This window comes from Symphodus melops (genome assembly GCF_947650265.1).
Source record: "Symphodus melops genome assembly, chromosome: 16".
Classification (NCBI taxonomy): domain Eukaryota; kingdom Metazoa; phylum Chordata; class Actinopteri; order Labriformes; family Labridae; genus Symphodus; species Symphodus melops.
Window position 1 is genome coordinate 8,539,281 of NC_136706.1, and position 25,848 is coordinate 8,565,128.

At 40.7% G+C, this 25,848-nt stretch overlaps 1 protein-coding gene across 2 annotated transcripts; it reads right to left on the reverse strand.

The window, feature by feature from the left end:
• Window positions 1–8,985: 8,985 nt before the first annotated feature.
• On the reverse strand, window positions 8,986–25,627 carry ssh1b (slingshot protein phosphatase 1b). 2 transcript variants are annotated; one of them, XM_079364144.1, is made up of 16 exons: window positions 25,343–25,627; window positions 25,144–25,240; window positions 23,831–23,868; window positions 19,658–19,758; window positions 18,377–18,441; window positions 18,102–18,223; window positions 17,916–17,984; window positions 17,504–17,569; window positions 15,958–16,152; window positions 15,638–15,731; window positions 15,227–15,355; window positions 14,979–15,025; window positions 14,481–14,627; window positions 13,577–13,777; window positions 12,783–13,413; window positions 8,986–11,964 (listed from the first exon to the last, which is right to left on the reverse strand). In XM_079364144.1, exons 2-16 carry the CDS (start codon window positions 25,222–25,224, stop codon window positions 11,386–11,388), a joined length of 2,565 nt encoding a protein of 854 aa, XP_079220270.1. In that variant the 5' UTR covers window positions 25,225–25,240; window positions 25,343–25,627; the 3' UTR covers window positions 8,986–11,385. The 2 variants fall into 2 exon arrangements, with proteins under 2 accessions (XP_079220270.1, XP_079220269.1); XM_079364143.1 differs by having other exon boundaries at window positions 25,144–25,627.
• Between the last annotated feature and the right edge of the window lie 221 nt (window positions 25,628–25,848).

Here is a 25,848-nt window from a genome sequence, read left to right on the forward strand (position 1 = left end):
TTCCCCGGTTTGCCTGTTCAGTGAAAATGCTGTCAAAAAGCATACACCTTGGTATTATATCAATGTTATCCATAAGCACCTGTCATTTATTAAATGTACAATTTCTCTTCTTTTCAATTTATGTCGCATGTATGAAGGCTGCATTCTTTCTGAATGTATTCAAATCTGACCAAGCTCTCTCCAAATCTAAGAGGTAGAATGACATTTGATCATTTGAAATGGCTGCTTAATTAGTAAATAGCTGTGAAGAATGATTATGAAACAATTGAAAGTTTTTTCATCTATTGTAAAAAAATAAATCTGGATTTACAACCACATCAAATGGCTATCTTCAAGGCCATGCAGGAACAACTCTTTAATTAATAATTAATTAGCCAAAACAGAATCGAGAAACACAGGACATGATGAAAAACTGTCCATTTTGCAAATAATGTTTGTTTTTTAATGTTTCAGTAAATGGGCAAGTAATCTCCTTTGCAATCTAATTAGAAACAGAACCACTTTCTCTAATTCTACTGTATATGTTTGTTTTATTTGTTTCACTTATCCATTATAGACAACATTAATGTTACGTGTGTGGATGGTTGTATAAGAGTTGTAGAGGAGGAAACAGTTCTTTGTTACTTTCCTTTTTTATTCTTCTAAAAGGTCAACGAGTTTGAAGCATGTCCCAGTATGCATCAGCAGATGGCGGTAAAAAACCATGAAAAGTTTCCAAGACCAAGGTACTGTATATACAAACACACCTCTGTAAAGCTAGGAGTAAATTCACCTGGCAAGAGGTTCAGACATGCAGGGGGAACCTCCAAATTGTCCTTAATCCAGGACCCAGACTTAAAACCATTTTAGGTGAATTAAGTGTTCAAGAAAAAAAAGACAATCTCTTAACATCATATACATGTTAAACCATGTGAGAAGCTATTTTGGAAGTCCTGTCTTTGGTCCATATTAAATTACTGTTCCAATCCTTGAGGAAGAACAAGACTCTTGATTAAATGATTGTATTCACTCAAATGTTGTAAATTACATAACACCTGATCCTGTGGTTAGGTTTGCTCCAGAGCATGGATGCATCAGCTGTTTTTAATAGCCCACAATTGTTTTGTTCTTTAATGCAGACATGTGAAACTGTGTTTGGAACAGGGATTTTTTTTCCAGTTCTGTTTTACTTTAAACTTACAAACTTTGTTACTTAATGAAAAAAAGAGAGGAGGCTTTTATTTTTTCCCATAATCACTTTGTCCATTACTATATGTCAGAGGGTCACAGTTTTAAAAAATAGAAGAAGTCAAAACAACAATTTTCAAAACTTGCTTTTTTCTATGATTGAAAATTGAAGTAACCTTTTTGTTGTTGTTGATTTCATCAAGTTCATTATGAAGAGCTGTCACATGTTAAACAAACAAAAGGTTTTTGTGGACAAAACAGAAGGCTTTTTTTTTTTTTTTTTTTTTTTTACCAAACTCCAAACTATAAACCCTTTATTATTGAATTACATCAACAGTCTGTGTTGAGCAGTTTTGGAAAGTACCCTTTCATCTTAATACAGCACGTGTTGTCTCATATAAACCGGGGAGGGTCAGTAAACAAAGACAAGATTGATTAGTATACAACAGTCCAAACAGTCCTTACCTTTCTTTGGCGATGCTTGAACTTCTGGTGCTCTTTCTCTGGATTTCTTTGGGATATCAAAAGCGTTCTTCATTTGGGAAACTTTTACACTTGGACTCTGCTCTGCCATCCGAACCAGAGATTTGGCCCCCTCAGGTTTTACCCGGCCTTGATGTCTCTGCATTTGATTTGTTTCTTTGATAATTTCAGACACAGGCTTGTATGAACCCACCTCACTTCCTGCATCCCTAGAGCTACTGTATTCACTTGTGTCTTTATTGTTACTATCGGTAGTATCATTGAAGTTGTATACCTGTGTGCTTTCAGATATGGGCTCATGGTAGCTTTCTCTTTTTCCTAAACAAACAGGTTTTGGTCTTTGGATTTCATTTTCTGATTTAACCTCATGGTTGTGTACAGTTTCTGTTTCTGCACATCGATTTGGGGCCTTTTTTGCAGCAGGAGGTGGTGAATTTTTAAACCTGGATCGTCTCTCCAGGAACACTCTTCTTTGCAACATGTCCAGGTTCTGCCGGTCTTCCTCTGAAGACAGTTTTGCCATTCGTGTACAGTAGTCAAAGTCTATCATATCTCCAAACTGATCGTCTATGCTCCCAAGCGAGGGTTCCCATTGGCTGAAGTCAGCTGACAGCCGTCGTATGTTGGTTGGCACCATATAAGTTCCCCTTTCGTCCCACAGCAAGCACATGTCCTGATTAGCTGGAGGGTTGCTTGGTAGGATTTTATTGAAATCAAAAGTGTGTCTCCTCCTGATCCTCTCCTCAGAACGCAGATGATCTTTTCCTCGTCTTTGCTCTAACTGTGCAGTTTTAAGTTTTATAAATGGGTTTTTAGGTTTTTTAGGGACAGGTGGAGGTGGACCTTTAACTTTGGGCTTTTCTTTTCGTGTACACTCATCTAGAGAATCACATGAGGATGGCGTGGCTTCAGGTGCCAGATGAGTCACGGGCGGAGGAGTGATGACGGCAGAGAAACATACAAGCTCACTCTCTCTCTTTAAGCTGGCAATCTGTATGTTTCTATCGCTGCCTTCATTCCCTTGCAAAGGAAGGGAAGGGATAGCGTTGGTTTGCTCCAACGAAAATGAAACATTGTCTCGCAGAAGTGGAATATCAAAGTCAGGGGTCCTAGGGAGGTGATGGTCAGCTGCTTTGCTGAACTCTTGGTTGTTCTCTTCTTTTGAGGAGGAGGACCTAGGAGGACCTCCTCTTGCCCTCCTGGAGACTGCGACAGCAAACCTGCTTTGAAGGGACTGATCTGCTTCCACTTGTTTCTCTGGCTCAACCTTTTCCGCGCATGGTTCTCCACCACCACTGCTCCTCCTTACCAATCTGCTGCTGTTTTGTGTTGACGTGTGCTCCTTCTTATTAACGCTAGTAGTGACTGGTCCTTCACTTTGGTTATTCCTGTTAAGTTCCCTCTCTGCTTTCGCTCTACCAGTTGTCTCAGTGTTGGTAGCACCGACATGACCGTCTCCTTTTAGCCGACACCTGCTGCCTGTCACTTCAGCCAAATGTTGACCTCTTTCCCTCTGAAAACTGTCTCTGGGTGAATCCTTAGCATGTGTTTCCACACTGTCAGTCGTGACTGTCTCATTTTTTCCTTTGCTTGTCTTCTCATTGTCCTTTTCTTTTTGTGAGAGTTTTCCATCACTGTAGCTAGCAGAGACATCTTCCTTAACGCTTTTTTTAGTAGATGGCTCAGTTTTCTTAATTTTTATCCTGTCGCCAAAAGTTATGTTATTTTCCCCATCGGATGACATCCAAGTTTCATCCCTCTCCAGCAACACAAAGTCTTCCTCAAGAGTGGGATCGCATGAGGCTGACAGACTCCTTGTTTGAGAACCAAAACTTAACTTGCGACAACCAGGTTTAGATTGTTTTACATTTTCCTGCTCCTCCATAGTTGTAGTCCCAGCTAAGACCACAGCCTTGCTCCCAAAGCCTTGCTCTTTGTTCAAAGTGTCTCTTGTCTCCTTTAGGCTCGGGACAGTCTTTGACTCTTGTGGACTGTGACTGACAATCTGGCTCTCCCGGTCTCCACCCACTCTCTCCCCCCTTGTCTTTAGAGGGTTCCCCCACCTACCTAGAAGCCCGATTGGCTGCCTAGTTTGGGGATCTGTACGTGCAGAAGTGACTGTAAGCCCTCCTGCATGATCAGCGGCCATGATGCTGCTATTAGTGATCCCACTAATCCCACCAATACTTTGAGGGGTCATGAAATTGCCATCGTCCTGATCTCTGCTCTCAACTCTATCTGCTGTCTCCAATATTTCTGTTTCCCCAGTTTGTTCAGACCACTCTGAATTGTCAAGAGATTCTTCATCCTTTTCAGAGAGCTTTTCCAGCTTCTGACCCATGGTTGTGGTTCTCTCTCAGCTTTAAGAGAAGAGAGAGACACATGTCAAGACAGTCAAGGCAGCACATTTATTTTGAAATGAAATGAAACCATACAACTGGAATTTCTTGTTATGCGTATCTCTTCAGTCTTTGAGCATATTTTTCTATACTGCTTACACTGCGAATGCCTCTGCATCTATCGCTCCCTATTCTGTCAGATAGGAATGCTATGGTGGCTATAATTAAAGCTGGTCTGACTGCTGCCAGTGAGTCAGAGGGCCAAAAAAGAAACAAGACAAGTGAGATAAGAGGTCAGCCAGGTCTAGTGCCAAGGTTGAATCACACTGAGAAAATTTGACATAAAGGCTGCAGATACAAGAACTTTAAATCATTATAATAATTGTATTTTGTAGAATATAATTCCTTCAAGTTCTGAAAGTATTGATTACTATATAAGCCTTATATTGAATGATGTATGAGTCTAAATTGCTAATTCAGTAAACATATCCCTTCAGAGGCATCTAAGTCTGATACATCACGCACTGTCAATTACTGGTTCAGAGACAGAGGCCTGTTTGTGCTGTGTTTACTTCCCTTGAAACTGAATGTTTACAGTTGTTTTGGTAACAGGGTGTACATAAAGGTCGCCTGGAATATTTAAATCAGGTCACAAGTGTTTTGACTTCTGAACTGAATTGTTTGTTGGGGGTCGATGATAGCAGAGTTTAACCACTGACGTGATGGATGGTGGAAGAGATTTTATTACAAAGGGAAATCTGCTCAACGGACTTTATAGCGGCATGTGGAATAGGCTATGGGTATTTTTGTTTGTCCCAGCAGTTTACGGCGCCACACTCCAGGCGGAAATAGGCAGGTTTTGCCGATCAGCCAATAAAACGAAGACGATTCTTAAATATTTGATTTGTTGCCTTTGTAATATTTCCAATGAAACGTTGAGATTCTGTGTTTTCAAAATCATTACATTATGTTTTTATTTCAATTTTACAAAATGTCCTTTTAGGAAACAGGGTTGTGGAAAAGCTGATTTTAAACAAATTCGTAGTAGCTTCTTTTTCCAGAGCTCTATACAGTATTTTTTCCATCCTTCATGAAACACTGACAATGGAATTACAGATGATTTCATACTCAAATTCAGGTGAGCTTGCTCTTTAATTATGTGTTAATGGGTCCTCCGGCCCGAGAGGAGATGAAAGAGCGACAGTAAATGTTTTTTTCAATCATATGGCAACAATCCAGTGAACAATTCAGTGTCACTTTGCTAACTGTGTTTTTTTGTTTTTGTTATAAACAGGTTGGGTCTCCGTCAGTTGTAGATATCTGGTACATAATTAAAAATAGTCAACATATGCCATTGACTTGAATTCAAATTGAATACAAGACATCTGTTATCCAAATGCTAAGCTAATGTGCTTTGATATTGTCAGCTGAAAGGTGAGTGAAGAAAGACAGTTGACTGGAATCTTTCACCCCACGTCTGCAATCATGTGCTCTGCTGCTTTAGCTATTTCCAGCCTAAGAGGTGTTGTTGAGTGACACTTCATTTCGTTGCAGACCTGAATATTCAACAAATGTGTGTGGAATGCAAATTAAGCTATTCCTCTTGATGCTTGAATAATTCAGTTAGCTAATAGTTGAATTAAAGAAACAACAATTTAAAATAAAGATAATAGACACACGGAGCCAGCTGTAACATAGAAAAACACTGGTTGAAGGTACTGGAAAGCTAAGGCTTGTCGATAGAAGTGATTGAAACCGTTGAAATAATTAGCATTAACGCTGCAAAAGGTCACATTAAGCTTTTAGCTAAAAGTGGTAGAATTGTATGGATATGATCATTGTTCACATTAAGCTTTAAAAACAAAGACAGCCAAGCATGGTTAGCTAAACGTGATTATAGCTATAGGTGATGAATACAGTTCATATAGTTTGCATTAAAATAGTAGTAAGCCAGGTACAATACATTTTAATAGATTATTAGCTTAAAGTGGTTTACATAGTTCTCAAAATACAGAAACAGTGTATATAGTTAGCATTTAAAATGTAGTAGTAAAGACAAGTTTATTACTAAAGTAGTGTTTACAAGTGGTGTTTGTCGTGTCCTTAACACATGCTACTTCAGTTTTAATAAAGCGAAAATAAATTCAATGACTACACAGATGTTTGAACTTGCAGCTTTAACTCATCTCCAGTGTTATTTCAGAGTGGATGTGTTAGTATTGACAGGCATCTGTGATGCTGGCCTATTAAACTAGATCCTTTATGCTTTCTCTCTTTTGTTTCTCGTGTCAGCCAGGTTTACAAGAAACATCACAGATTGCACAAACTACTATCCTGGTTTTCTGGATTATTTGAACTTTTCCTGATTAATTGGTCAAGGTACAACATGTAAGTCTAATGTGCTGATTGCAGAGAACTTAAATGTTGATACGAAAGGATGTTATTCATCAACACAATCTACTTTGACTGCAACATTTTCATAGGGTGCTGCAAGGCAGGACTAAGGGTCATAAAAAGATAACTGCGCTGCTCATGTAACATCTGACACAACAGACACATGCATTGCAAATGCTGTTCTTTTTAAGGCCTGCATAACATGCTTCAATAAATAACCACAGGAGCAGACAGTCTCACAAAGTATAAAACTTTTGGTCCACCTTACTTTATTCTAACATTTAGTTCGTCTTCTTGCCTACATTTGAAACACCTTTAAATGCATATACAGAGAACATACTGATACTTCCCTCGTCTGTCATTTTGGAAGTTATCTAATTTCTTTAGCTTACACAAAAACCACAATAGATCATATTTACTTACTATTGTGAATGCTTTAAAGGTATGCTCCGTCTGCCCTCTGTCCTGTTAGGCTCCGGTCTTTCTGGGAGATCTTCTCCTTCAGCAGTCACCTGGCACATGATGTCAGACTGACTTCATTTGACTAATTCAATAAGTTCTCTCTCTGGGCTGTCCATTTCAGTAAAAGAGCAAGGGAAGGCCAGAAACAGACAGACTATTCATATTGTGTGATCAAAGATACACAGTCACAGGTTTGTGCGTGAGTGAAATACCTTTCATATCCTCTAGTAATTATAATGACACAAGCATTCAAGGTCCCCTTACAACAGATAACAGATTAAAAACAACAAAGTAGCAATACATTGATAAAATGTATGTCAAAAAGACAGGATGTAGACACTATGTGCAGAGAGGCTGAAGGCTCTAGACAGGCGGGAGGGTGGTGCAGTGAACTTGAGAGTGTGCAGCTGGGTGTGTTGATGTGAAGGAGTTAAGAGAGGTGCAGAGGATCCAGGTCGATATTTAACCCGGAGCCAGTGAAGCTGCTGAAGGACGGGAGCGGTGTGATTAACAGAGGGGGGTTCTGAAGATGATGCGAGCAGCAGAGTTCTGGACCACTTGAAGTTTCTGGATGGACTTGAGAGGGAGATTAAAGAGGAGAGAATTGCAGTAGTCAAGGCGGGATGTAACCAGGGTGTAAAAGAGGATGGCAGTACTGTCGGGTATGAAGGACGGGCGGAGGAAAATAATGTTATGCAGATGGAAATAAGGGGTGACATAATTGATGTGACTTTGGAATGATAGTGTGCTGTCTTAGATGACATGTAGACTCTTAACCTGAGTACCGTATAATTAACAATGTAAAATAAAAAGAAGTGAAAATACAATAAAGAGAATGCAGAGGAAATGTTTTATTTCCATGATAAACATTAGACTGGACATCAGTTTAACAAAATGTAAAAAAAAAGAAAAAAAAGAAAGAAAAGAAAACAAGTGCATTACACATGAACAATTGCAATGTACAGTACAAAACACAAAAGGTAACAAAAACAGTAAATGTAACAAAATCTTTCTCCCCGGTAGGTTTTCCATCATCTCCACCTCACATGCTTTAGGGCAGACTTGTGCTCTTTAAATACACTCCATAAATGCTTACCCCTTTAAACTGCAACATGTGCAATGTCTTCCTCTTATATGGGATTGTCAGTTTGATGCCTGCTGTGTGGAAATAATATAAAAGAAAAATTCAATCCAAACCAAGCTGTAGGGAACATAAACTGGAGCTTAACATCTTTTGTTGTGGTACAAACATGAGCACTGAATAAACTCCAAGACACAGTAGCTGTATTAGTGTTGTTTCTTATTGATCAAATCTGCAAGCGTATGTACTTCATGTCAAATTGTAGAGGAAAAACTATTTGAAATATTTCATGATAGTTCTCATTCCAGCAGGTAAGGTTCTTCAGCCAGCTATTGAACCAATACAATGTACCACAATATCAAACAAATAGCATTGTATTATAGGAGTTTGATAAATGGAAGTCCATCAAGTATGCATGTATCAGGGTGGAGGAGGCTGCTGTGCATGAGCTTGTGTTCGTTTGCATCCATTATATAATGTGCAGAGTTAAATATAGCAGGGAGCATGGTTATTATTGGGAGTTGGGGGGTGAGTAATGTACAAACAAAAAAAGCCAGACCGTCAACAAACTCACAGAAACTTTGGAAGCCTGTGAAGCTTTATGATGGAGCTAAGGCCAAGGTTAAGGCACTTAAATTACGAAAAGATAAACAAGTTCAAAACATGACGCAAAAGTAGTGCTGTGGTCTGGGACACAAATAGTTTAGTGCTTATTATTCACGCACAGATCAGTCCAACCTGTCAAGTCTGCTAATAAACTTTGAACAACTGGTTTGAACAGAATTGTAGTAATGTATTAAGGGAAGAGTTCAACATGATGAGAATGCTGCTCATTTATGTTCTTGCCAAGAGTTGGATGAAAACATTGATAAACCTCTTGTGATAGAGCTACAACGGGTTAGCTCATGTTAGCATTAAGAATAAGGAAGAAATCCCACACACTACGCTTTGTAAGCATCACCATTTTATGAGACAACATCACAACGTTTTGGTCCCTCTGAACCTTTGTCAAGTGTGTTCAGAGGGACTGGAAACTTTATTTCTCATAAATTGGTGATTTTCAAGTGACCGTTTATTAGCCTACACACTGACTTCATGAGATAGTTGGATGTGCAAACACCTCCTGAAAAGCATTAAGACTAAATAAAACATATTAAAGAACAGCATAGTTGGAAGGAAAAAAAAATCTGCCCAATAGCCTCAAACGTCAAAATAACAAACCTGCTCGGGGGCCCTAGCTAAACTAAGCTAGCCAGTTTTGAGATCGTTTCACTCTGGGCAACAAAGAAAACAAACATCTTTCCCCAACATTAAAACGCCTTAGATGAGTGTTTTGCTAAATAACCAATTGTAACACTTCATAATTCTTAAAGCCGCAAAAATGTATAAAACATGTCACTGATTTCTTTGAGTGTGTAACGGTTCAATGTCAACAACTTCATGTGCCTCAGTAACATCATTCTCAAACAACCACATCAGGGTGAAGAATAGGTTGAAGGCTAATAAGATTATTTCAATTAAACGACTGGAGCAAACCTGCAGCTCCCTGCGTTCTAGTTAAGGTAGGAGAAGGAACAGAGGATTTATTGTTAATGTTTGTTCACGATTCTAATCTAATTGAAAAAAATAAATTAAAATAAAATAAAATCTACAAAAATGACACAGTAATCCTGAAGTTTAAAGAGGATAACATAGTCTGCGTACGTATTCTTCGCACTCAACTTCTTACTTTTTTTTTCTCAAATCTTCAAACACAGTTTTAACACGGACATGTGCTTTTCCTGCTTATCAACATGCCCCATTCAGCACCATTCAGAACAACCAGTTTGTCAAAAACAGGAAGAACACAATGTAGATCAAACTGTGGCACAGCAACTTTGGAATTCAGGGCACCACTTGAACAAAACAGGCTTCAAGTCTGGTAATGTACAAAATGCTTCCAGTTCATTTTTTACAAAGGAAATATAAATACTCATTTGATCATTTGAATATCAGAACAATAACAGCTGGATTTAGATCTTTTTTTTTCACTCCCTTTTTTGCCACTCAGTTTTTGTCTTTCTTAAATTCTTGAACTATAAATGAAACAGGTTTGTGCACTGTGCGAATGGATACTAGATTTGTGCTCAAGTGCTTATTCTATACATAAATAGTCTATAAATAGCCTGCTTTTTAATTTTTTTTAATTTTTCATGTTTAAACTGTTAACTGAGCACGAGGAGAAAAAGCCCAGATATAGCCAGTGTAAAAAAAAATAAGCGTGTGAAATGTATCAAAGAAAGGAGTTTGCCATGATAGACTGAACTTGGCAACAAGATATGGCTTTGTTACATCAGGAGTGATCTGACCAAGAAGAGGAAATGAAGTTAAACTTGAGCCTCTATTTCTCAACTTCATGATTTCTAGTTTTCTTTGCATGTATCTTTCTTTATGGAGAAAAACAGTTGGTTGAATTCAATCTGATTGAAATGTCATGAATGGCTGTCTTTTTTTTTTTAAACTAAAACATACAGCTGGATTTTTGATCATAAAAAAACTAAAGAAAGACGACCCTCATGTGTTTTCTGTCTAAGCATGTTTGTAGATATGTTATGTAATACTGCAAGTCATGCGTGGGCTAGTGAGCGGTCAAGTGAGCGCTTTAATTACATGATCACATCAAGTTTAATGGAGGAGGTCGAGTGAACTTAGCCACTGAGCGGAGACAACAAAACAGTCTTTGACCAAAACAGTCTTAGATGCTTACGGTCTGAGGTACGACGCTTTACACAGAGGCATCAAAAAATGGCTCACATATGCTTGCATCCTTTTTAAAAACAGTTATGCATTCACATGAAATGCCCAAAAGCAGCTGCAGCATGAAAAATATCCGTGAAGGTAATTGACGAATCAGTTATCAGCGGTGTCATGAGGGAATACCGAATGCAACCAAGCTGCAAACATTCACTGAGCTCTTTCAGAAATACTGTTGAAGAGTTGGATTAAAAACAAACAGTACACTGACAGAAGCATGTTACTCCAGGTTTTTTTTTTCTTTACATCAACATCAACGAAATAGCTGTTTCAGAAAATTAGATAACACTTCAGATCTTAGAAGTGTTTTGGAGGGTGAAATGGCTGATTAACATCTTCACTGGACTGTGGGAAAGAGGGATGATCCTTTATGTGGAGGACACAACAGAGTCTACTGTCCTTACCTGCGAGGTCAAAACAAATGGCATCGCATGGATCTCCATGCCAGTAGATAATAGAAGGACCCTCTCTATAAGCAGAGAGAGCTGTTGCAGCTGTGAGGCGGCACAGTTCTAGGCAGAGCTTTGTTTCTGGTACAGCACCACAACAGCAGTCATCTAAAAAGCCCACAGCCGGGATAGTTAACCTGTTGGAGGCAGTGGTAAACTTCCTCGCTCCTCTGTCTCGTCCTTCCCCCTGTGATCCTGCATCGAGGAAGGGGCCCCACTAGAGTTGCCCCTCCATGGACAAATTTGGAAGCTTCTCCAGCTGCTCTGCCCTCTGTTGCATCAGTTCCAAGCCAAATTCCATCCCCAGTCCTGGCATTTGCAGCTGGAGCTCCACTGCACCACCTGCTGTAGTCTCATGAATTGCTCCGATCCCCTTCCTTGATATCTGTTTTCCTACATCCTGTGCCTGTGGCTCCTCCATGTCCTCTGTCTCCACTGCGCTACGGTCAAAAGACGTGTCATCACAGCTCATGGGTGACACAACTTTCTGTCGGATGGTTAGTGGGACGCTGGGGATGCAGGTGGCACAGCGGTACACGTGGCTACAGGGCTGGACAAAGTTTGGGGGGATGACCGCAGCAGCCTGCAGAGAGTGCAGGATTGGGCTGGAGGCAAAGTGTGTCCCAGGTGGATCTATGCATATGGAAGGGACAGTGCAGTGGCGGGAGGGGTTAAGGCGATGAGATCGGCCTCCTGCTGGACGGTCACACCGCCTTCCTTGTGGTAGACGCACGCAGTCTTTGCAGGACTGGTATGAAGGCTTCACCTTTAAAGGGTTTCCTGTGCTTGCACTGTCCTACACGGGAGAACAAATACAACAGAACACAATATATCGTCAGTGTGATGCAGAACATTCAAAACATCTTATGTTCAAAAAAATGGTCTGAAGCAAAAGCACACGAAAAGGAATGATTTGAAACCAAATATCAGCACGGCTGATAATCATAGCATGCGCACATACAGTACATATGTCATATATTAGTGAAAAGATAGAAGTAAACTTGATCCATTATTAGAACTAGTTCTGTAACTTGTCAGTGTCCTCTCATTAAGGCAGGCCTGCCTTGTGTTGTTTACATTTATCTGAATGTGACCATGGTCAGTGTACACAGTGACAGAGCCAAAGAACAATTTCTGTGATGGCAATGTCAACTAGTAATGTATTTTGCTGTTTCCATGTTTAATACTGTTCAGAAAATGTGAAGCAAGAGATGCACATCATCTAGTTAGAAGTCCCAGTGCTGCTCCAGTTGGCCTCTTGTCCAATCAGATATATAGAACTCACGCCAAGTAATCCGTACACGTTTCGAAGATGCATCCTGTTGGTCTGATGCAGTGGTTTACTTATACTTTGGGCAGACATGAATATTTTTAGAGTCAGCTGGACTCTGAGGTCTATCAAATCAGGGACTTGATGATGATGTGGTGACATATGTGAAAGAGGTAACCTGGATGCAAGCGCAGGCTAGCGGGAATTTTGCATGGCATGTGAGAACTGGGCAGAGTGTACCCTAACTTTTGTATAAATGTGCTTCTGCTTCTTAAGGTTCTTTTGGAGGAGAAAGAAAAAGAAAAAGTAAAATCAAAAATAGAAAGCTCAGTTTCCAAACTCACGTCAAAAGCTGCAGGGCAGCTGCGTTTGGCAGCCAGCCGGTTGCTGTTGTTGGTGTTCAGGTTGGCTAGGCCTATCTGGCTTTCCTCTGTCCTCTCCGCCTCCTTCCCGTCTGAATTTCCAGGTGTTTGAGCCAAGGCTGCCATCTCTGCTTCCTCTTTCTTGGCCTCTTCCTCATCCTCTTCCTCCAAAGTACTGAACTCTAGCCTCAGTCTCATGTCCTCCATCGGATCAAGGCGCCCACACGTTTGAGCTGCTGTACCCTCGCCTGGCAGCGCTAAATGAGCCATTGGGAAACCCTCGTCTTCCAGCAGGGCATCCCTCTCCACGTCTTCAATCTCAATGAAAACTCGCTCCATGCCCAGCAGAGGGGGGCCGCGCACAGGGGTCGAGGGCTCGCTGTCGAGCGCCGAGTCCGACAGACGTCTGAAGTAGTAGTTGTAGTTAAGAGAGTCGAGTGGCTCCATCTCCAGACCCATACCCCTGCAGGGCGACGCCCCACAGCCTCCCCAGGCCTCCTCCCCTCTGAGTACCGGTGTCCCTTCCCCTCCTGTACTGTGACCAGAGGCTTGCAAGTCGTCTGACCCCTCCTCATCTGTATCCGGCCTCCACAGCTTGTTGTGGCGATGTTTACTGACGAGGCAAAATATAATGAAAGCGCCATAGCATTATTTAATACCAGTAGCATTTCTGAATTCAACTAGATTTGTAAATAAAATGTTACTGACTGTGTAATCATAGGGTTGCAGGCAGCTTAGTAGAGTGGAAACCAGAGTGAAACTCAAGACCTGCTTACCTGGCGTCAAGAATCCCCTCGTATTCTGCGAGCTGTCTCATGAAGGCAGCGTTTGGCTGAGCTATACTGCGTTTCTGCTTGACAAAGTTGTAGGCCTTCTCCAGAGACCAGCCGTACTCCTTCATTGCATACGCAATAACTGTGGAGGCAGACCTGCTCACCCCCATCTTACAGTGCACCAGGCACTTGGAGTTGTTCTTCCTATGCACAAAAAATAATGACAGACACGTCAACGCCATTACATCGCATTGTGCTGACCTAGTTTGTGACTACTGTAGTAGATTAAATATCAATATGTCAACATATTAATATTTAATTTTGGATTTACTCAGTTCTTTTGCCTGATTTTCTTTCTTGACCCGCAACTCTAATGGCCAGCATCTCCTTTTCATTAAAGCACCCAAAACTCACTGATTCATTTTCAATCACACCCAAACTTTGTCCACAATGTTTCCTGCCAAAACCCCTCTGAACATGTCTGCCAAAAGTCGGAGAAGTTGTTGTAGGTAGCATGTTATTTTCAGGAAAATTTACCTTGAGCAAGTAGAAGGAAGCACATCATATTTATATCCTATAACCAGTGACCAGGGCGATCTTTCTGCATATAATGAAACAACAACATTGCTTTTTTTCTGCTCGACAGTTTGTTCTTCTCCATTTTTTTATCCGTAGCAGGCAGCATAGAGGCAGAAACGTAGTGTAGGATTCTGTCTCATTTGCTACCTGAACATGTCTCTTTAATGTCATGGCTTGAGCCACTTCCCCCTCCTAATCCAACAGGGAAAACTACTCACTGTGAATTGCATGTGCATATAATCAACTCAAGAAGATGTTAGGGGCCGGCCGTCTTCAATTTTCTCAACATGTTTACGAGTGCATGTGTGGAAAACGACTGGAGTCTTACTTGGCCTTGACAATAAAGTTATAGGTTTCGTTCCAGTGGGCCAGCAGGTCTGTGGCCTCCTCGTCGTACACACGGACGTTGTGGTAAGAGAACAATCCGGGGAAGAAGTTGTCAATCTCTCTTGTAACATTCAGGATGTAACCCACCCTGCAAGCACAAAAAGGGCGGTACGTTTTCTTACAAAATTCAAGTTAATCAAAAGGTCGACATAAATCTGCAACTAATAAAGAATTCAGCTAAATGTGGATCATACTTCTTTACTTAACAACTAAGATCCCAAAGTTAAAGTACATTTAACAGTACAAATGATTTTTATTTATTTATGGTCTTAAAATATGAGCTAAATTGGTACACCATCCAAGAGAGAAGCTAAATAATTCTTATTTAGATAGAATTAGAAATTGTACACATGTAGACACATTATTTTCTATATAATCTTGGTGGGAATAAATCTTTGTGGACAACATTGTAACAACAACATTGTGTATGTCAGCTTACCCACAGTCTCGAAGTTCTTCCAGGTTGGAAGCGTTCCACTCAGAGCCCTGCAGAAGCGAAATGAAAACAAAAAACAAACTATCAGAATAAATGTTAAAAAAAGACTGCAAAGGGAACTGTATTTCAATGCATGTGAATTTAAACTCCACGCTACATACCCACATTTCTGTTTTAAAAGTATGATATACAAACAATTAAAAGGTAACACATCATAAATAATGCCACAAAAAAACTCAAAACAATCCTACCAAGTACACATGGTCAAAGATGAGTGTGGCCTTGTCCATCTGACCGAGGATCAGCAGCATCTCGTTGTCTATGAACTCTTTGTACTCTGTGAGGTTACAGCTCATATGCTGCTCCAGCTCGTTACGGATCTGTGGACGAGGACAGGAAACTCTCAGAAGAACAACAAAGCACTGGAAAGACTATTTTCAAGTATTTAGCATTTCTAATGACCAAGTAGTACTCTGTGGTTCCACTCACTCATTTCTTTCAAAAGTCAAGTAGTAATGGTTGAACTGTCACTCCTTTATAAATGCAAAATGCTTTCATGGCTTACAATGTTTGAACACACCCCTAAAAACAAAGTGTACATGAACAAAATATGAAAATGTGTATATTCCTCTCATCCAGCTGTTGGAGGATTCAGCTTATACCTCTTTGGAGGTGATGTTCTCCAGGTCTTGAAACGTCATGATGGTGCGTAGCTTGGCTTTGATGAGACACTCAGTTCTCTCGCGCTCAGTCGGCCTGCACATAATGAGTCAATGCGTTAGAGCTGCTTTCACAGCTGAAAACAAAGGACATCTGCCAGTGTCCACACTATTGAAGTCTATGCTGTGACTAAGGATGTTCTCACAACAGATGTGTTGTAATCACCAGAGTGTTCTGTGTGGTTGTACGATGCTCAACATCACATTGCACGTTCATTTATTCAAACTGTCATGTTGAGAGTGAGCTGCATTTAGGGCCTCACCTGTCGACAAACATGGTGGGCGAGTCCGGCCGTGTTGTCTCCAAGTCGGTCATGGCGTTCCACTCATTGATGCAGCTTTGCTCAGAGGTGATGCAGCTCTCATAGAAGGCCATCCACGTGAGCGCAATGCCCCCTGGGAAGTAGTTGAAGCGACGTGACACCTCGCATGCCTTGTGAAGGACCTGCAGGGCAGACCTGCAGAAGCATACAGGAAACACTTTACCATCACAAATCATCATCAGCAAGATGGATGTGTAGTGACAGGGGCAAAACACAGGACCTATTCCAAAGCGACAAGAAACAAGACACATTTCTGTGTTGTCAATTCTGATAGGTGACCAGCAGGTGGCAGTACTATCAGAAGTCTTTAATCAATCATTATTTTAAGTACTCTAATGTGTGAGGCTAAATGATCCATTGGATTGTATATACATAGACTCAGCTTTTCAAATAGGAATGTTTTTTATTATAGTTTAGTTTATGGAGGTGAGCTGTTAAGACAAACTGCTGGATGCCTTTGGAAAAGGGCAAACACCAGTGTGCAGGACTAAACCATCCTCAACGGACTGACAATGTTACAAACATGTTGCAATTAACCCTTTCCTTTGGTACCATTTTTCTATCCCACTTCATTAGAACAGGATGTCAGAATAAGAAGTACTCACTGTGTTTTTAAACATTCATATGATTATAATGTTAACATGTTTTTATTTTGTCGTTGTTACTTTGTTTGTTGACTTACCCTTCCACTTAAAAAAAGAGAAACCATCCATGAGCCACTTTACTGAACATTTTGATGACATTCTCGCTGACTAGTGTATGAGGGAATACAAACATCTAAATGTTGAGCGGGGAATTCAGACATTTTCTCAAATAGGCTCTGTTTTTTTTTCACATTGGTGGGTCTTCATGCTTAGCTACAAAAAGCTTTACTCCAGCTGATTGCATCAGCCAGCAGCAAAGTCAAAAAGAAAAAAGATGTGACACATTAAGTAGAGTACACTATAAGTGCTTGTTTTGCCACTGACGGACTCAGATTGTTATTCTGAGTTTCTCGACAGACTTTTTTGAACAAATAACCTGTTTGGTCTCCGTTAACAAAAGCAAACCGGTTCCCTTGAAAATACGCGTTTGCTGGACTACCCATCATTTGATTGGTTTGTTTTGAATTTACGGGTTGTGATTGATCCGTCAAAGGAGCGGTTCACAATCACGTAATACTGTTTGAGGTAACATGTTTTATTTGACAATAGAATCCAATGCTTTTTAAAATGCAATCGAGCAGCTGTCTGTGGTTAAATAAAAAATCACTGTTTCCAAATAAATGTTCAATCTTTGAACACGTTTTTTTTTAAGCATCAGAGCCAAGCAAAACAAGCAGTTGGAATGTGATTTGACTCAAAGATTACAATAGTGCTGTAACAGTCTGTTTTGTGGCTGCCTGTAGGCTGCAGGAATGATACCTAAAATAAGTATAAAACACATGAACACAAATGAACACAATAGTTCATTTGTTTAACCAGGTCAACCTGAAGGATCCACTCACCACATGGCCTGAACCGATACAGGCTTGAAGACATGTGACCGCCCTGCTGTGTTGACACTGAAGCCTCTGGTGAGGAAGAGGAAGAAAAAGGAGATCACTTTAAGAGTCTGGACAGAGAAGATGAGTCCGAGTGTTCATGGGGATGTAAACACAGACTGGACACGGCTCGTTCATGGAACTATTCAGGTCCCTGACCAGTGGAACATTCCTCCAGCATACAGAGACAGAGTTAACAGGTCAGCAAGAACCGTTCTCTCGCTCACGTACACAGAGAAAAATGCCTGTTATTCACTCCTCTGACACTGGAGGGCAGTGAAACCTAAAAGGCCTCAAGGTGGGCGCATCAGAATCTTTTGTTAGTGTTTTTTTAAATAATCTGACGATTTAATCTTGTATGAAAGGAGAAACGTACCCGTCTCCATCGAGATGAATGTTGGTGTCACTCCACAGAGGCAGCACCATCCCAATAGAGCAATCTTTGCTGCAAGTCCCAAAGATTCAAGAGAAACAATTAAACACATGTAGTACTGAAACCCCCCTCCCCCCCAAAAAACATTGAACATAACACTAAATATATGACTGCAAGGAGAATAATTGCCTTTCTTTGTCTGTGATGTCCATTCCCAGGACAATATTTTCCTCTGTATCTTGATGGCCGCTGGTGTAGATAACGACCATGTAGCGCACTCGCTCTGACCATCCGCTTTCTAACCGTACAGCCTACAGAACAGAGGCAAGAAAAGATATTCTGTTTACTCCTGCTTTTATGCAATAATTGGACATAACAGTATACAAGTGGAATGCAACACTTCAATCTGATGTGAAACAAAGAGGCTGTAAAATAAAGGAAATGTAGTAAAGTATCACACTGACCAGCTTTATGCGATCCTCAGAGCGGAGGATCTTAAACATGACTTGCAGATGTTGAGGTAAATCCCCTGAAAATCAAACACGCAATATATCTTTGACACTTTATTTCTTCCTGACAGGTTATTAAAAATCAGCTGGCTTGAGATTAACAGGAAAAACATTAGTTCTTAACAAAATGTCCAGAAAGGGAAAAGGGTTACAGTGAACTGAAGCCCTGCATGTTAAATATAATTCACATTTTCATTCTCCACAGGTAACACCATACAGCAAACTTTTCTCAAGATTCTCTTTCAACGACTGATCATTCAGCTTCCTCTGATATGTCATCGTTTAGGTTTAAAGGGATAACCTTCAATAAAGACTCATCTAAACCCTGAGGTGTCAACACCTCACATAGAAACCTGCATCGTTCTCATTCTGCTTTTTGTCCTTAAACGACTTCAGGCTCAACGTGAACGCCACATCAGAAACTTGTAAGTAGTGAGTATCTACAAAAAGAAGCTCTTTGAAGGGTGTTCAAACCCTTACATTACAATTTTTATTTTTAGATTGTGCACGATTGTTCCACATTTCAGTGTCACTTTGATGTGCAGACCAACATCAGCAGCAGTCTGAGTGTGTCGTAACACTTTGCTAAATGTGCTGGAGTCAACAAAGAGAGCCAATCAGGCTGGAGCAAAGACAAGAAAGACATGTTGTACTTCAGGCAAAGTAAGTAAGTGTCAACTAGGCTAACAACATAAAAAAATATACTTTATTTATCTTGCGAGGGGAAATTCTATTTTAAAGTCTTTTATAAACGGAATTTTATGTATTTAATAGTTTGGTTGAATTTAGCCACAGCTTTTACAATATCTTCATTTTTAATGCCTGACTGTTTGATCTCCATTTCTGGTTGTTGACGTTTTTTTGTTACAGTTATACTTAGATATTTTACACATCACTCTTACATTTCATTTATGCGTTTGGCTGTCCATTTTGTTTTCCCCTATTATTCTTGTATTACAGTTTTTTTAATTAAAAACGCTTTCAACTATTTTTTTTAATTGCTATTCAAACAAGTACACAATATGTCTGTATATTTCTTTGAAAAACCTTAAAGAAAATACTAAAAACTAGATCTTTCTGATATGATTTGTGACCTGGAGTTCAGCTGTAGGTTAACTCATGTTACATTCAGTTAGCTGAAGGTTATTAGCAAACTTGGCAAGTGATTCTTTTGTGGCAGAGTTTGAGCACAATAAGAAGAACACAAAGCTTCTTTCTGTGTGCATTTGTTCCTACCTGCATGTTTGTGATGGGTCGTGGTCTTTGGTCCTTGTGCGCTGCCGCCCTGCTGGAGGAAGAGGGCGGCTCCTTTGACCATGAAGAAGCTCTCGCTGAGGCTGGGAAAGGAAGAGTTCAAATAAATAAAGACTTACAACCGCACAATCATTTTTTAGCTGACAAAACTCTCACCCAGACATTCACTCCTACACACACGTCTCAAACTTCTGACCTCTTCCATATCACAACAACCTGTCTGTTGTTTTTCTATTGGCTGTAGCCTGACACATGAAGAAAAAGGATAGGCAGGAACACAAAGATTCACTTAAACAGTCTAAAATAAAACTGCATCATCTCTTTTAAAGGGACAAACAAATTTAAAGACGAGGATGAGAAATAGCTAAAGCAATGCTGCTGTACATACAGTGTGCAGTTATTGGCTGAACTGAATCCTTATTGGTTCATTGAGCCGCACAGAGGACTCATCAGGCACTGAAAGTCAGCAAAGTCCTGATCCAAATGATTAACTGACTTTACATGACCTCTGGTGCATCGAGTGTTGCACACTGCAACGATCCATATGTGATCAGGCTTTAAAACTCGTCCTCGTGTCCCACCTGTGTAGGACTCAGCACTCCTGGGTCATGACTTTGCAGCAGGAGGAGAGCTTTAGCGTCTTTTCTCTAATGAGAGAAAAGAACAGAATGCGGCTTTGTTTCAGAGCGCCACACTCCCATTCCCTGCTTAACCAACGCTCACAAAGCCTGGTATGACTGAGCGGGACCACCACGAGGCCTTTTGTTACAGCTCCAACTTCCATGTGATATCTTTATTTATTTATAAATCAACATGGAAGACAGAGGATTTGCAGAGAACTTACAATAGAGTACACATTTTGCTCTTATAGCTTCAAGAGTGAAGTACACTTAGGCCTGATATACTGCCCTAAATAGAGTCTCAGGTATTGGGCAGGTATGCTAGTAAATACACCAATCAGACACCATTACCAGTTAGCCCCCTCAAAATCAACTGGTTTAAGGTAAATATTCATATGACATGAAAAACAACAACAGTGTACAACTGATGCGACGTGCAGCTGCAAACGGATCTAACATAACTGTGAAGCTAGCAGATACCAATAAAGGACTTCGAGCTGATGCTTCCCTTTCTTTAAATGATCATTTACAGTCAGACTAGTCACTGGTGAAGTTACAATGGGGTTGGCTTTTGAAAAAGGATCTTTCGAGAGCAATTTTTTAATGACGCTTCCATGCAGATTTCTCTTTAAGAACATTAATTTAAGCTAACTGGTTGTTTGTTGGCTGCCGGTGAGTGTTGGGACGCATAATGCCAGGTGGCGTTCTTTGCAAAGGTCTGTTTTCCTGCGTAACAGCTGAGACACGAGTGGACAAAATTCTTTGGACTAGATGAACACTTCCAATACCCAAATCCTGTCCTACTTGTTCAGATGTTGCATTTCTTTCACTGAATCTATAGCCGCTGTGCTAGTTATTAGAAGTTTTTGTAATGATGACCTGAGCTGGAAAATGTTCAGCGATCAGTGTTCCTTCAACCAAAATAAACTGCAATCAAAGAGGAACACTGTATACTATAGCTGAGTCCAAAGTCTAATAGTTGGACCAATACTAAACACTGAACCTTTAGTTTGTCCCTCTGTGAGAACATACTCTCAACATAAGGGTTGTGCTAGCAGTTGTTTTAGTGAAGCTAGCAAAATGTCAGCATCTTTCCAACAGCACTGTGTATATTTCTTATCACACGAGTATCACAGGGGTACTCGACAGCAACTGATACACAAGTCTCGGTGTGGAAATGATATCAGGAAGCAAAAGAAAAGTAAATATATGCAAAAATGTAAAGCTCCACACTGTCCACTTAAACTGGACCCACGATGTCATTGGTTCTCAAGCGGTCCAGCATCAGGAGCCACAACCAACTCCTTCTTGAACAATCGCGTCTAGATTTCTGATATTTTACAACCAATCAGATTTATTCACTGAACAATGTTGCAGTTTAGACCTCTGAAGGTATGAACCATGAAACTGAACAAAGGAACCAAGCTTAACAAACACATTAAAAAAGCACTGCAGATTTTTGATGAGAAATCATTCTTCCAGAAACACGTTCGCGATCCACTTGAAACAGCTCTGCAACCCACCTTTAAGTTCTGACCCACCACTTGAAGAAGCACTCAACTATGAAATAATCACGATTTATTCAACTTAAAGATAATAAACGTTGAACTTACATACGACAGATTTCCTTCTGATCAACAAAGTGAGGCAGCACAGAAAACACAGATTTATGTGAAGGTTTCACCACCAGATGCATCCTGTGATCTGTCAGTGAAAAGTCTCCGAAAAAGAAGTTTTGTCTCCTCTTATTGCGATCCTTGGCTCAATGTTCTACACCTGTGTATTCATGTCAGTTTTTTGTTGTATTTTATAGCGTTGTCTCTCGCTATGTTGCCGGTCTGAGAGGATCTTCTTCCCTTACGCAGCTTTCTTCTTGTCTTTGTCCTGGATCCCCCTTCTCCTCACTTCACTGTCCTCTCTGTATCTGCTCACAAACTCCTCTTCACAACGTGTGCTTCTAAAATCAGCTCTCCCGATGCCACACTCTGCCACAATACCATCATTCATTCGAGTGCTGGGAGGCGTTTACTTGGCGTCAAGCTCCAGTCTGACATGCAGAATCCTAAATTAAGACTCCACGCTGATGAATTAGTGAGCAACAGAAACATGTAACTCATTTAGACAATCCCGACGTGACGTGACTTTCCAACTGTGAACAACCCACTTACACAAATAAAACACACACACACACACACACACACAAAGAGTGAGAACAAACACAGAGTCAGTGCCAAAGCTTTGCTGACAAAAATCATGACTTCTGTGACGTCGGGCGGATTAAAGAAAAGCTTTGTTAGCGCCCAGGAACAACAGTTGATTTATTCTCTGTTATGTAACTGAGTTAAGGGAAGCATTCAAAAAGCGTGCCACGTTAAATCAACTGGAATCTAAGCAGGTTTTTCTCGACAACTTCAGAGTGTAAAAAAAAAAAAAAAAAACTTACTTAACTTATACTGAACAAAAGCCAGAAATGCTGAGTTAAACAAAATGTTTAGGGCCGAGGGCAAGACAATCAAAAGTTCAGAAAGACTCCTTCAAAAGATTATTGAACTGGCAATAAAAACAAATCAGTAAGAAGTGGTCCTGTCCTTGTCAAACTTGTCTTATTTAAAACCCTTGTTCAAATTACAAAACCACTAATTACAACAGCTGAATGATATATTCAGTAATAAACAGCCATGAACCTTTAAAGTAGTCGATTTCATGTTCTTACCTTTGTACTATCTCTGTCACGGCCCTAGATGGGAGCATGTGTGCAGTAGTAGTGTGTATGTGAGTGTAAGCCTGGATCTTTTTTGTGTGTGAATGTATGCCTGCTTTCTGAAAAGCCTCTCATGTTGGCAGTGATGTTCAATGTTTAAATAAACTGGTTTATACTGCCATTGACTGCTAATAACCTCACTGACTTATTGGCCACTAGGGGGGGCACATCATTAGTTACAGCTTCAACTTCAGATAGTGTTCCTCCTAGTGGACAATATTCTTAGAGCTTGGTACAACATACAAGGTGAATATGATTGAAGGGTGTCACTACAGGACCCAAAAACATGCTCATTTTTATTGAACTGGACAAAGGCTTCCATCCATACTGTTACTTCCAGCTTTCCAATTCAATAAAAGTTTTCTTTTGTACCACTATTTAAATTAGGTTTATAGTGTGTTACAGTGTTTTACAAATATTTAAAACCTAATAGTTGAGGTTTTCAGCTTGAAACTGTGTTAAGATAAAACATCTATTCTCCGCCATAAAAGTGTTTTTTTTTTCAGCTGTACTTGTATTCATACTCTCTCGGAAAATCTGTCCGTTGGATTTCCCCCTGTTGCTACAACAGAGTCGGCTCATTCCGGGTCGGAAAGCCCGCTGACCACCAAAAAAAAAGAAAAAAGAAGAAGAAGCACGCAGGCAGGCAGGCAGAAATACTAAACATTTATAAAGCCTTTTAAAAAGGTGCCACACAGAACGCTTCAAATACACTTCTTGTGTATTCTTCTTCTTCTTCAAATACACAACTTCTTGAGCCAGAAAAGCTCTTACCTCTGATTGTTTTTCCGGTCATCATCACTCCCAAAGTCCTGAAAGACAAAAACAACATCTTATAAAAACGACACGGTACTGTGTTATGTAACTACAGATGTAGACACAGCCTTCTGTGTCTGATCTATGACGAGGAAACAAAGTGTAACGTTTGTTAGAGAATTATGGGATAGTCCCGTTTACTCCACCTCTTTATAAATCGTACGTTGAACTGCAGTCAGACATAATGGGAGTGTTTCATGTAAATACATGTACACTGCACTGTAGGTCAATGTGAACATGAGACATCATTACCGGGTCAAAAACATCTGAGTGTGTATTTTTTAAGAGCTATATTTAAATGGACAGAACATGTTCAGCGCCTGACTAGACCTTCATGGAGACATTATAACAGCACTGGTTCACTGCTGCTCAAAATGATATTAAAACCCAACTTCTCATCAGAGGAGGAATGTCGCTGCTTATTTTTTTGTGCCAAAGCTCAGTCAGCCTTTCAGAGTGCATAATCCACCCTCCTAAAACAAGAGTGTGGAGCACTAACACTGATGTTATGATTTCACTGTGCTCTTGCTCCGCATTTGAATGTTTGACTTTGTTTGCAGCTGAGATTTGCAAAGTGGGATTTAACATCTGCTACACACAAGCCTCGATCTCCACATCATGACTTGTAATTGCTGGAAAGTGACAGATGTTTTGTCCAAAGCTACACAATAAGATGGAAACTCAAAAATAAGATGGACTATCAAATGCCAACTAGTAAGATGTCTGAGGTAAGCGTACCAAGGGCTGTCTTACATCACATTTTCTCTCTCACTGACATCATTTGGGGAGCGTTTTTCTACAAGTTGATGAACGCTCTCCTCATGGACACACACTTCACAACTCTGAAAGAGATGTAGCCTTATTATTCATCTGTAAAGTCTCCTCCCCAAACATTAGGTCTCCGCTACTGTTAAGAAAATAATAATGAGGAAGGACAACCTGAGTTCAACGCAGCAAATGTTTGTGCAGCAGCAGCAGCAGCAAAATGAGCACTTTGTTTTTAACAGATAAACCCAGCAGCCCCCCCCCCCCCCCCCCCCTCCTCTCCCCGTCCCCCTCCCCCCGGCTGGATTTTGTTTACAAATCCGCAGCTACAAACAACTCTCTGCTGGTAACAATGCGACAATAAATCAAGTTTTTAAAAAACAAAAACAACAAAATGACGGAACTGAGGTTAACCCTTCATATTTCAGAAGTCGGCACTGTAATGAAGTCAGGAGTATTTTTCAATGCCGCGGACACAAAGACACCTCCCCGGCTCTTCAACCTACCTCCCCCGCGCTGCTGTTGGTCGTGCTGGCCGAGGATGCTGCACTCGGGGTGGGGGAGCGCTGCAGAGTCACCAGGGCCATGGTCGCTGTGCTGCAGCTTTGGAGGGCAGCAGAGGAGGAGGAGAGGATGAGAAAGGGAAAGGAGGGGAGGAGGGAAGGGGGATGTGGGAAGATGCGCGGCTGAGGTTGTCTCTGTCACCGGGGAGAAAATGCCTAGTCAGACTCTCATCCAGCAGCACCTGACTCCACAGTCCACCGGTCCACGGGGTTCCTTTTCGGTCCTAAACCGGGCGTCCTCCGCGGTTACCGAGGTCCTCATTAGCGGAGAAAATTCCCGGTTTTAGCGAGTCAGCATAGACAGCACACCCCGCGAATTCATCCCTGGTACGCAGACAGACAAACAAAACACGGTGCAGGTTGCGAGTGGGGCAGAAATGACATGCAGCTTTGGCGGACGCCTGTGATTGGCTGGCCTAGTTCGCGTGCGCGCTGTCATTGGGCCAATGTTGTCAAGGTGACTGGCCAGACTAGGAACTCCCAAATACAAACGATGAAATGATTTTCTGCTCGTGTTGTGAAACGAACTGAGGACATAATGTTGATGAAGACATTCATTATATTCATAAACGATTAATCTGCTCATAATCGGTGTCGTTGCAATTCAGAATGCAGATTAAAATGGCATCAAATCTTGTTTAGTTTTAG